At 43.6% G+C, this 12,959-nt stretch overlaps 1 protein-coding gene across 1 annotated transcript; it reads left to right on the top strand.

The window, feature by feature from the left end:
- Nucleotides 1–7,091: 7,091 nt before the first annotated feature.
- LOC146181724 (gamma-interferon-inducible lysosomal thiol reductase-like) lies at nucleotides 7,092–9,325 on the top strand. Its single transcript, XM_084576731.1, has one exon. The coding sequence runs from the start codon at nucleotides 7,319–7,321 to the stop codon at nucleotides 8,012–8,014; it is 696 nt and encodes a 231-aa protein (XP_084432857.1). The 5' UTR covers nucleotides 7,092–7,318; the 3' UTR covers nucleotides 8,015–9,325.
- The last annotated feature ends 3,634 nt before the right edge of the window (nucleotides 9,326–12,959 follow it).

Genomic DNA, 12,959 nt, shown 5'->3' with positions numbered 1-12,959 from the left:
TGCAAATGCGCTCCTGAGTTGAACAACACGAGCGTGCTGTGCAGGTGCGATGACAAAATCACGCGAGAAATAATTGAAGCCGCAAACATCGCGAAGCCGCAAAGAACGCAGTGTCAGCGCCCTCTACATATCCTTATAGGAAGTATTCAAATGACATCACGGGTGCCATTTTGTGGTACAGAGCACAGCTTCTGCAGTGCAAGTCGAAGCAGACAGTGCTAAGGAGATTAGATAAGCTGCAGCCTTTCGCTGTGCTACATGCACCACAAAATTGCGGCAACTGTGATATATTGTATACTGGCAATAGAAAAAGGATTTCGCTTCTTGTCGGGAGCTGGAAGATCTTGGTTCTCCTGCGTGATTTCTTATGCCGATGAATGGTTATCGGGCTTTGGTGTTCTGCTTGTTTTCTTGACGCTGCTGTATATTTAACGAAGTGCCATGGAAATAAATATTCAGTTGTAATCAAGCACTGTACATGTCACGAGTATCGATCATCTTCCCTTTCTTGTTCTTGTCGAGCTTGCACTTTTTTGCCTTGTAATGAACCAACTAGCTCCAGATGTGTTCCGGTTTTTTAACAAGATACTTTGGCACCTAGGTGACTTTGCCTTTAAGGTGGAGTGGTTTGCTTTCAAGAAAAAAATTAATTGGTACATTTCGCGAAATTCTGACATTAAATTTGTATAGGTTCCAGGATATATATGTATATAATTATTTATAAGAAAAATTTTGATCACTCCACTCAGAATCTCAGAACTGCTTTCTTGATCGTTCTTTAATGTCGCTGAGCGGAAACATGATTTTCGAATTTTTCTTGTTTTTGAAAAATAAATAAAACATGTTTTTCACGCATTGTTTTACATCACGTCGTAGAAAGTTTCAAAACCCTTTTTGTTCATCCTTTTTCATGCCACTTTAAGAAGACAGGTCGGAGGTTTCAATTTCTGTAACTATATATATATATATGTATGAAAACAAACTTCTCCACAGATGTTAGCCAATACGGTTTACAATGCAGGACTAGAATAAACAGCTTGAGCAAATTTTTATTTTTTATGACTAAAACATTTGTGGTTTGTAAATGTATTGCACAAAAGAGAAAACGAATGCCAACAACACTACTGTTTGTTTAAATCAAACCATTCTAGTCGTGGTTACGTAGCGTAACCATATGTACTGTCATGTAAAAATAAAGGACTATGTTTCAGCACATTTAGCAAAAAAGTTAAGGAATGAAAATAAATACTTAAAATATTGCGCAAAATTTAGTCTGATGTGCAATATTTTAAAACCTGCAATATCAGAAAATTTAGCAAAAGTCATAACGCGCACAAAAAGTTCTTCGTAAGCTCAGCGATTTTGCAGCAGCAATGCACCCAATAAACTCCATAAATAAAATAGCTGTAAGGGACCCTTTGTGTCCCAAGCCTGTGGTGTACAGTTTGCGAGATGCGAATTCGCGAAAAAGAAAAAAAGAAAGTATTTCTTTGTTCCGCACTAGACGGTCAGCTGTCATTTTGTTAATGGATCGAGAACGCTTATCATTTATGGTTCCGTGCTTTTTGTTCCTCTCTATTGCTAGACCGCGTAGAACTATTATTTTCCTCCCACAAAGCTATGTTCCGGAAACTATTTTCCCCCAACAGTACACACTGGCAATCAGAATTCAAAACAGTGAAAAGACCCTTTACCATGTAGAACACTATTTCGCACAAAATTAGATGATTTTTTTTTTTGTTAGGTCCTATACTTTGCGACTGCCGTATAAAGCCTAATGCAGCTGCTTTACATTTTGTTTCCTTAAAGAAATTTGATGCGTATACGACGCGAGTGGAGGATAAAAAAAAATAACATCGCAGTCGCGATCCGAGCCCTTTTTGTCATGTCTCAAGCGCTTACGCCACATTCAACAAGTCGCAGCTATATCAAACATGGCAGTACTCGAGTATAAAATCCCTTGATGATTTGAAAGTAGCGACTTTCTGTGAACTATGCCGCCGCGCCGCGCACCCTCGCCGATCCTCCTCTCTCACCTCTCCCATCGGACGGTGATTGGCTCCGCGGGCGGTCTCCGGGAAAAGTGCGCGAAAAGTTCGCTCTTTTTGTGCTTTCGTTTTTCGTTGGCGCCATGTTTTGGGCAGTGGCCGCTGCTACGCCCGAGCTCCGTGACATTGCGCGCTTGCTCTTCGCGTTATTCGCGCTCCTTTAGTGCAGCACTTTGCCCAGTTGCTGCGCATTTCAGTGAACAAGCCGGCGTGAAAAAGGAAGCTTTGTTCTTTTCGCGATTCCGAGCGGCAAGAAAGACACCGTTAGAAGAAAAAAAGTGGCTGCACAACATCGGCCGCAAGAACTTTACGCCGACGCAGACTGCCCATCTCTGCGAGGTACAATCGACTGTGTATAGTGAAACTGCATGCAAGCGCATCACTAATCTGGCAATCTCACTTAATTCACTGATCATTTTGCGTCGTTATGCGTGCTATTGTTTTCACTTCATGGTTCCGCTCAACGTGCTATAATAGCGACGGCTGATGCATACAATGCGCATACATTCGCATATAATATCCTCGTGTACTTCTTCCTCTTCACACCCACTTTAATTGCTGAACCTAGGTCTGTCTTTTCAACGATAACGCGTGCAATGAGGGAGATTATTAAGCATTAATAGGCTTATGTCGCAAGAAAGCGTGTTGAAAACTCGTCCACAGAACGTGTCCGCAAAGCTATATATCCGCACATCAAAAATTTCTTTAAGCCCTTAAAATTTGACGTTGTCCGAATCTGGCGAAAATTGGTGTCTAACCTAACTTGAATGTGGCGAATTCAGTAGTTACGTCCAAATTTCGGGACTTCCCGCAAAATGCAGCCCCATGAACCCTCTGAATTTTACCTCATCCGAATGTGGCCAAAATCGATGTCTAACCTATAATTTAGGTATGGCGAATTCAGTGAAGTCGAATCCAAATTTCGGTGGTCGAGAGGGATCTTGGATGACGGGAAATCGGTGCGCGGAACTTAGGCTCTCGATTTCGGCTCGACATTACCTCAAGGTCGCCGACGGCGGGGGCTAAAAGCGTTTCAAGCTTAATAGAAAAAAAGTTCATATTCGTTTTCAAGCCGCCGCGAAAATTCTCAACTACAAAAACGATTAAGCCGTTGCATGTGCACTGCGCGGTGCCAAACTCAGACTGAACCTTAATGAAAAATCTTAGGACGACCATCAAAGCAAATGTCCCAGCAGACATCCCGCTACTAAGACTTCACTCGCGAGCAACTTCATAAACTGTGCTTCCGCGAAAATTAGTTCGAGGTGAATCTAAATTTACCTAACAATTGGTATGCTGAAAAAATTCTGGAATGTTCAAATATATTGTAAATATTAAGCTTCATATACTATGCCGTGTTGAGACAGACGGCAAGGAAAAGTCAAAAGGAATGTGAGATGTATGCAGTAAGTGGTTTTGTTCGTGCCGCAAGCGCTCTTAATTGGCACTTTCATTGCGCGTACGAGACGCTAACTTATGTGGCTCGTGGTAGTCACGCGTGTCGCATATCTTACTCGTGATTTTATTCAATCACAGAGTGTGGAAAAAGCTCGAACTTAAGAGCGCGCGCATGTGCCAGTCAACTGCCCGGACGGCGAGAGAGCGCTGCCCAAAAAAGCGCGCCGTGTGCAGCGCGCGCAGCCGGCGGGAGAGGATATTCGAGGAGGAAAACGCCGGAGTGGAGGAGAGTGTCGCTACTTTCAAATTATTGAGGGGTTTTACTCGAGTAACTCCTCCGACGCCACCTGTCGTCAGGCAAGGGCGCTCCGCTACATTTGAGGAACTCATGTCCTCCAAGATCACCCGCGCGCGCGGAGGTGATCTCGGGCGGAACTACTCGCAAGAGCAGTTTGGAAGGAGCCAGCTGCGCTTGGGGGACTAGTTCGATTGCAGAGAGATGGCGCTGCTGGAGAAGTGCTTTTAGACAAGGTGCCTCGTTGCCAGGGGGTTACATTAGAAGGGCCTTGCTGGCCTTGACGAGATGATATGCAAGAGATGCCACGTGTTGCAGTTGTCACCCCTGTGTTCTTTCGAGATTTATTTTTGTTCGTTCGTTTTTGGGAGAGCACAACTTGCCTTCAAAGTTGTCGTACACCTCCATCGTAAGCACATCTAATGTCGACAACATATGCCAACTCCCTGCACATACAGACTGAATACACGCTTCATTGAATTTCATTCAATGTAGTTTCTTTTTTTCCTAATATTTCTAAAATAATTGATTACATTCAGGACAGTGCGTTCAGTGTTTATGTTATCTGGCCAACATAACTTGTTTAAACATATTTGTGAAACACCTAACATATGTTTTCAAATAACCCTTCTAAGTACCATGTTTAGTGCACTAAACAGCACTAAACTTTGCGCTAGAAAGCAGGCAAATTAAATAAAAGGCGCTGACTGCTCCTCGTACAAATGTTTTGGCCTTGTGGAAGTTTTTAAAACCTGTAACTGCATGTGAAAGGACCCATGGTCCCGAGAGGCGCCATAGCCATTATTTGTCGTAATGGGAAATTCTTGTTCTGACGTGTTGGCTAATGAATATTATAAGCTGGAGGTGGGAGTGGCATAGCGTTGTCGATAGGTGTACATAGCTATAACTTGAAAATGACACTAACCATCATCACTTATTCCAAGATGGCTAAATGTGCCTTTCGGCGAAGAAGCACTTTATGTGACGATATACTCTTCAGTCTTCATAATGATTATCTTTACTGGGAAGAGCATATCGATCGTCACAGAAAATGTCTATATATGCCATTTAACGAGCGCCATTCTGAATTATTTATCGAAATAACAAACAAACAAGCAAACAAACGAACAAAGAAGCGAGGAAACAAACATACATCAAAGTAAGAGTAAAATGAGACAAAATAAAACAGCTCATTCAAATGGTCGCATGCCTACTTGCCAGCCAAACACGCTCCCGTCAACAAACAGATGGGGGCTAAACTTGAAATGGAGTCGTTTAAAACGTCACCGCCTTTCGCTATGATATGGAAACATATGGCGGTTGTGGTTTGTCTATTGTTCTGCAGACTGCTGATTTCTGAACAGCAATTGTTCATATAGACACTAGATAACGTAAGCAGATACCGCTGTATCTGCTTACGTATCTGCTTTGCAGATACCGCTGTATCTGCAAAGCATTATATATATGGCTTGGATGCGCTTTTTTTTTTTTACGGTAAGAGACCGCTATCATTTGCTGCAATTCACGTAGGTATGTTGATAAAAAAATGTATATCAAGCTGTCGTGAACAGCTTTCGTTAGGGGTTGTCATGAACAGCCAAACAGAAAAATATATAAAAAAAAAATTTCGTGCCAGTGGAAGGTAACACGAACGCTTGACATGGACGACTCTTTAAAGCGCTGAACTTCCGCCTTATTTTGAGATCATCGAACCACAGTACCCAAAAAGTTCTGCAAAAATTCGATACCACATGCAGTGAAAAAAAAAGAAAAGAACACGGCAGCTCATCACGTTGAATGCAGTGCTTCTCTACATTACTTGGATTATGGCAAAGTTTCTCTTAATTACTTTCTTTTTTCGGCTTTGGCTCAGACGCAGATCGATGGCATGACGTAACTGACGAGCGATTTCAAATATCAAGTTCAACGCTTTTGTGTGTCGCCCTTGTAGATGTATCAATTTATGCTGTTACGAGAGTAATGTCCAACAAGCTTTTTCAACAAGCTGTTTTGCTCAAGCTAAGGACATCCCGTATACAGGGCGTTGAAAATTATTCTTAATTTTTAATGAGGATTGGTGTGGAGGCGGACACACACTAAAATGGAAACTTCTGCCACCCATAGTCTAGCTGAACTCCAGAACCAAAGTTTTTAATGGAAACATTAGATAGGGTAGTGTATGTATAGATTTCTCAGCTTGGTAGCGTTCTGCCGCCAGCGAAATATTTGGTTCCAAATTTCCAGCTGAACCGTCAAATATTTGCATGCAATTAAGACGTCGTAACTGACGCGAGGCTTTTTTTTAAATTTTTTTTCAGTGATGCAGTTATTGCGTCTGGTGTTTCTTTGATTTATTTACCCGAGAGGAAAAGAGAGGAACCGTTATCAGATTCATTTGTGGCTACCGAGGAACGAAGCGCTACGCGCAATAACAGCTGGACGACATTTTGGGCCGATCGCTAACACTACTGTGCACAATTACGTAGATTGAGTTGCAAATTTGGAAACGAATATCTTGGAACACAGATATCCTCCCAGAATTCTGCCATACGGAGTATTTGTTACTAAACGGAGTAGCTAGAGCATTCTAGAAAAACAAATGCTTTAAAATTTTGACAGAAGCCTGCATGCTAGCTATTGCGACAGAGAGTAAAATTGACTGCAGTTATTTAAAGGGTACTGACGAATTTTGTCATCTCACAATGTCGCATTGTGTCAACCTTACAGCATAACATAACTTATGTTCAAAAAAGGCCGTTGTGTGCTGCAAATCGTAGGTGTTAGAAAAATCCCGTTAGCCTTTATGTCAATACCGCATAAATAGGTTGCACATTCATCCGCAAATTCGAATATATTGATGTGACCTGGTGACACCTTCACAGTAATTCATTTAAAACAGCTCTATTCCTCGTCAAAGCATTTTACGCTTTTTCACAGTGTTTTCATGCATTTCACCGCATTGTGTTTGGAAAGAATTAGGATGCCGAGTTCGAATAAGATCTAGAGCAATTTTCGACCGCATTGTTTGCGATCTGCCTGTACCTGAGTAGAACGGTAACAATACCGAGAGATGCTGTCAGGCGATTAGGAATTTAAGTCGAACCGCCAAAGCCAGTGCTGCTGGAGTGGCGAAGACGCATGCAGTGCGAAAATGATGACGCATGGGCGCTGTGCTTGAAAAACATGCGGAAGACAGCTGCGTTCCTTCTGCGAGACGTAGAGGTTAAAGTTCAGTGCAACAAGAAAGCGCCCTTGGAAATGAGCTAGAGTCTGTTGCCGTTGCCGTTCTTGCTAAATCCGAGCGCATGCCTACTAAATGTCACCTCCTCCGCTAAGCATCGCTTCGCTGTTCGCTCTTTCGAGCTCCTTGAATCCAGCATTGTTAAGTGCAAAACGGTTCTCCGCGTAGTGACCTGGAGGAAGTGACGGGGCGTGACGTCATTTCCTACGCGAACGCGCTCTCCTGCCGTTCGAGACAGCTGCACAATCGATGTCTCATTGTGCCCGAGGGAAGCGTCCGCGTGTGTTGTAGGTGATAGTTGTTCTTCGCCGACGCGGCCACCGGGCAGCTCGGAATATGAAGCGTGCTCGCTCCGGTGGCTCCTTGAGCCGCGGCGCGACGGCTCTGCTCGTCTTGTGCTTTGCAACCCAGATGGTGACAGGAGCTAATGGGGCTTCCGTTCCTGGCAACGGGGAGAACTCCGAAACCGACGACAACGACCTTGGGGCTGGACATGAGGCAGGAAAGGCTTACCACAAAGCCCAGGTCCAGGTGATCCCAGCAAAGGAAATAACACCGATTCAAGAGTTGACGACAACAACAACGACAACAACGACCACGACACCAGCCCCCGCTCCGCCCGAAGTTATCTCGGTGACGATAAAGAAAGTCGAAGTCAAAGTCATCTACGAATCACACTGTCCTTTCAGCCGACGGTTCATGTATGGTCAGCTCTACCCGACGTACACAAAGATGAAAGACTTTATGAACCTGACTATTCTACCCTTCGGTAAGGCTCGCATAGACAACGTCTCCGCCGAGCATCCTCACATCACCTGTCAGCACGGAAACAACGAGTGCACTGGAAACATGATGGAGACTTGTGTCTTGCACGTCGCCCAGGAGCAGATTACCGCCGTCAAGATCCTGGCCTGCATGTCCAGCAATTCACAGCCGCATCTGGCCGGCCCCAAGTGTGTGGAAGGCACCAGCGTGAAGTGGACCAAGGTCCAGGAGTGCGTCAATCAGCATGGAACCCAATACATCGTGTAAGTGGCAAAGCAGACCTGGAGTTTACAGTCGTACGTCGCCCGTGTTCCGCTGATCATCATGGACGGGATGAAAGACAACTACGTCGAGTACTACGCCCAAAAAGACTTCATGAGGCTCGTGTGTGAACATGTTCCGTACGAAGTGTACGACCAGACGCCTTGCTCCGCCAGCGTGGGTAGGCGGAGAAGGAGGAGGTAAAAGGAAATCATCTGCACTCTCTCTCACAATATGTTGGCACTTGAGCGGCAGCTGCAGCTGACTTCAAGACATCTCAGGTCGAATTGTCAAAACTTTAGACGTTGCTGCCTCCATCATCGGGAAATCTTAGTCGCCGGAGTGACACGCATGAAGGAGTTCTTCACTTGTTAAAGTGCTTTGAAAGTTCAGCCTGTTTTTCGGAGGCTTCTGCTGTAGCTTCCTATCTTCTATCAGCTGAAACATATTGTGAGACCGAGTACAGGCCAAACGTTTGCAAAGGAGTGCCGACGCAGAGTACAGAAATATACAGGAGGTGAAAAAAGTGCAACCAAACAAATCATTAATTCTTGTAAATTGGTTAGTTAGTCTCACCCTGCATCTTCGTCTTTGTTAAAAACATGCAATCTGTTGAAAGTAGTGTTTGTCAATAGCATGCTGACCATGGATTTTCAGTCAGTCAGTGACCATTCACAGGGCGACGGGGGGTGTCACCGTGTTCAGCGGTGAATTCTTCAGACACTCCTAAACTTTATCTGCTTATAGTAAGGCTATAGAATCATTGATAATTGATTGATGTTTGCTTTGTACAGCCTAGAAACCCTGAAGTAGGCAGCACAGTGGGGTCACCAGGTGGCTCGATTGTTGCACCGTTCTTGAGCGAGATGTCTGGAGTGATTTTAAAATTTATATTCTCCTCAGCTGTCCACAATATTGCAGTGGTTTGCTGAGGGCACCGTTTAACTAGTGAATTGAATTCTACAAAACAATATCTAATTTCGTTCATAGCAGGGGCCCCGGAAAAAGTTATGTATGGAATACCGCAATGTTTTAGGCATGTGGTTTTTCTAGCGCGATGAATCAAATCTGACTGCCACGTCTACAGGTACGCTTGTTTAGGGCCGTTCACAGTCCTCGAGAAAACAGTCATGTGAAACAGCTTGTTGTCAGCCTGATGAGTGCTTGCTGCATAATTGCCTTGTTGGCGGCTTCCACGATGCCATCGCCGAGAGCAAACTGAACAGCTGTTTTTATGTTTTCTGAATTTCGCCACATCAGAGGCCAGATATTTCATGTGTGGGTGGATGGGGGAGGGGGGATTAAGATAGTTCATGAAAAAAGGGCAAAAAAAAATGTTTTTTTTTGGTTGAATTAAACTTTCAGAATAAGCGAAAAGCTCCTTCCAGAAGCTGAAAATTTGCGGTTTAAGAATACGGATGCTGCAAATCATGCATTTCAAAGACTGTAAGCAATAGTTATGCCCTAGTGCTAGCCACTTCTCTAGACAGCAGAGGTTGTGACAACGGTTTAAATTCGGTTATAATTGGAATAAAACTGTCTTTAATTCCACGTTTCAATTGTGGCATATATATTAAAAAAATGGATATCTTGCCAATTTTGTCCCTAATAACACATGAGGCCTCGGTAATTCCTCTTGGTTTTTACATGGAACTAACCGCAGAGTTGTTTTATGCACTAGGAGCTCATAATCAAACTGTATGGACGCATAAATCTACGATATAACAATAACAACACGATTGCTTCTTTTATCTTTTATGATGACAGAAGAAAAACGCCTAATATCTAACATCATGTTAGCTGATCACGAAATACTTTTTACAGGCTATTTTATCACAATTGAACATAACGGCAAAGCTGCAACACTGGTAAAGGCTGTGGTATTTTTTTGTATATTATGCTGCCGCGACTACTTAACATTGTCATGTTGTAACATATGGTCGTACCAATACGTCTTGACAACCATGAAGTCTGCTGAGACTGCTACGATTCACATGGTGCATTAAAAATCAGTGTCAAAGTCGGCTACGGGATTCTGACTCGCTCTGAGAACAAACAGTAGCAATAAGACGCGATGAGAAGTGCGAGGAAGTGACGTACGTACTTACCTCTTTTCCTTCCGGAGTAGAAAAATCACGCCGCCTTTACTGCACACCGTGCATACCTCACAAAGGATACTTTCTTTATTTTTCTGTTATATTGGTTATATAACCAATATATTGGTCTTGGTTATATTATATTGGTTAAGTAACAAAACAAGGAAACTTATGCAATGCAGGGATTTGTACTGGCGTTTCCTATTTTCATGGAACCGATTTTGACAGAACAATAAAACAGCTGCAATACCATTAGCTGTGTATTGAATGATTCTCCAGTATTCCGAATAGATTTTGAGCGAAAATCAGAGTCTATGGTTGTACTAGGCGATACAGATCGACATATCTAAAATCCGCACCGAATATGTAGAAGTAATTTGAGCGCTGCGATAGAAACAATCATGAACCAACAAACAAAAAAACTGAAAAGGGTATTTAGGCGCCAAGGGCAATGGCGAAAAAAAATGGCAAAGTTATCTCGAAAGGTGCAACAGCTGACAAACTTTCATTTTGTAGTGTAGAATGCTACAACCACTCACTCGTCCTTCGTGCTTTACGTTGAACACACGGGTATTAGAACCGCTGGTAAGTTTTATTCGTCATGAATTCTTCACCCATGTTCTGTTGTAGATCAATTAGAACATTAGCATATCAATTCCGAAGAAACATCGCCCGATCCAGTCTGTTAAAAAGTGAAAGAAACATGAAAAGTGGTAAAAATGCACTAAGCGTCTTATCTCTTACCCAATTTTTCTTTCTTATTCTCACATTTACGTATATTACATCACTAGTTGCGGCGTTTCTTTTATAGCTCGAGGTCGCGGGTTCGAATGCCTGCCGCTGCGACCTTATTTTAATGTAGCTTAAAACAAACAAATGCTCATGTGTTTCGTGATGTTACTATAAATTAAATATGGACAGATAGTCGAAATCATGCTGTGTCCTCCACTTCAATATCCGTATTTCTATCCCTTCTATCACTCCCTCCTACAGCCGTTCCGCCACCACGTTGCTGACCTGTCCAGCGTGATACAATGTTATTTATTCTGTCTACAGGTTCTTTTTGCATTATTTATCAATCTAGGTTTTGACTGCTTTACGTTGTTGGACAATCGAACGCGAGAGTTAAACTCTTATTCTCACCCCTTTGAAAGTTCAGGAGTTCATGGAGCACTACAAGGGCCGGAATGTGCAGGTGGAAGCAAGCTTTGCCAAATTTTGGCAAACGTTGTACATAAAAGACGAAATAAAAAGCAAACAATGCTTAAAGACAGGACAGAAGAGAAGACAGACACATGCTCTGTGTTCTCTTGTGCCCCGTCTTGTTTGCGTAGTTGCCTCCTCAACGGAAACCAACCAGACCTCGTCCGCGTTATTCTACAAATATGGGCATAAATTTAACTACATTTCTTCTTCGAACACATGGAAGACATGTTTTTGGCTGGGGTAGACCTGGGGCAGAAGTTCCGCCGCCTGATCAACCACAAGTCACCTCAGCATCTGGCATGCACTGAATAAAGAAGTTTTCAGCGTTCTTCTCGGTAAATTCTAAACGATATTTTGTAATAAGCCAGGTTTCCTCTCTAACTGAACCTACCTGGCTAACCCTCAGACCCATATGCCGCATTTCAGCACCTGTTACTTGACTGCCCAGATAGCAAATTTGCGGACATTGTCTTGTGCTGTTGTACCAGACCTCTCCTTATACTATTTGTCGACTGGAAAGAAATAGGAGAGGAGAGCGAGTGTTATTTACTATAGCTGCTCTCTAGAAGGCGCCATTACGGCTCGTACCGTGGTCGATGTTCCAAGTGTTTCCATCTCCAAAGTTTGAATGTTGGAGATGAACACACTGGAATGCCGTGGACAAATTTTGCGTAGTAATTCTTCAAAAACTATCAGTGCTGTTTTTGATACGCGATGACCTGAAAAACAAAATTACAAGGGTTCAACGCTGCTGAACCAAATATTGAGTGAAAGCGTTAGCTGCGGGTGACCGAGCGTTCTTCTTCTTCTCTTTTTCTTCTTCCTCAGCCCACATATAAATCCTCACTTTCACCAACCCACCATATGAACATGCCTTAGTGGCCTTTAGGGGTAACGTGAGTGCCAGGGTCCTAGCAGGCTGATTCTGACATAACCGTCCCATGTGAAACGAGAGAGAGAGAGAGAAGTTGGCAGTTCCTGCCAACTGAGCCGCGGCTCCGACCGCGCCACGCCGCCCGCTTAAGTTGTGAGCCAATCTCTCGCTTTTGTGTCACGTGGAGTGGGACGTGACACAAAAGCTTCGCGCTCACCTACTTTTACGCATTTCTCATTCTTTTCATATCGCGAATTCTCTGCTCCAGGAAGGCAGTAAACATGCATGCATGACATTCTGCATTTACTGAAACAAAAAAGTTAAATGAATAACCGCCAGGTTGGTGGCCGTAGATATTCCGAAGGTAGTTCTCAGTATTTGGGCGAATAAATGACATGAAAGGCACTTATACGAGGCAGCCGGCGTCAACGATTAGAGACACGGAAGCCGTGCTCTCCACTGTTACTTGGGACTGGGCGCCCATATAATGGACACAGTAAACATCGAGTAAACGCACTATTGAGGCCGCCGTGTCGACGACGGCCTCGGGACAGTTCCTTGCAAGGACGACTATATCGAAGACCAGAGTCTTCGAAGGACTTCCCTGCGTTGAGGGTGCCATGTCGACAAAAATCACGCGACTCCCCTGACTTCTGGGCGGATACATGAACTGTGCTGTAAAGGAAGGGAGGAAGGCAAGAGTGTAAGAAGAGACAGCGGTGCTGTAGTGGATGCCTATGGAGAAATTTCGACCAGGTGGGGATCTTTATTAACA

The sequence above is a fragment of the Amblyomma maculatum genome, chromosome 8 (genome assembly GCF_055883805.1).
Source record: "Amblyomma maculatum isolate TAMU_Amacu chromosome 8, ASM5588380v1, whole genome shotgun sequence".
Taxonomy (NCBI): Eukaryota; Metazoa; Arthropoda; class Arachnida; order Ixodida; family Ixodidae; genus Amblyomma; species Amblyomma maculatum.
Note: the sequence above shows the minus strand (reverse complement) of the source record. Positions and strands in the feature narration are given on the sequence as shown.

Coding starts and splice junctions, on each gene's coding strand:
- LOC146181724 (XM_084576731.1), top strand. CDS start 7,319: ATGAAGCGTGCTCGCTCCGGTGGCTCCTTGAGCCGCGGCGCGACGGCT.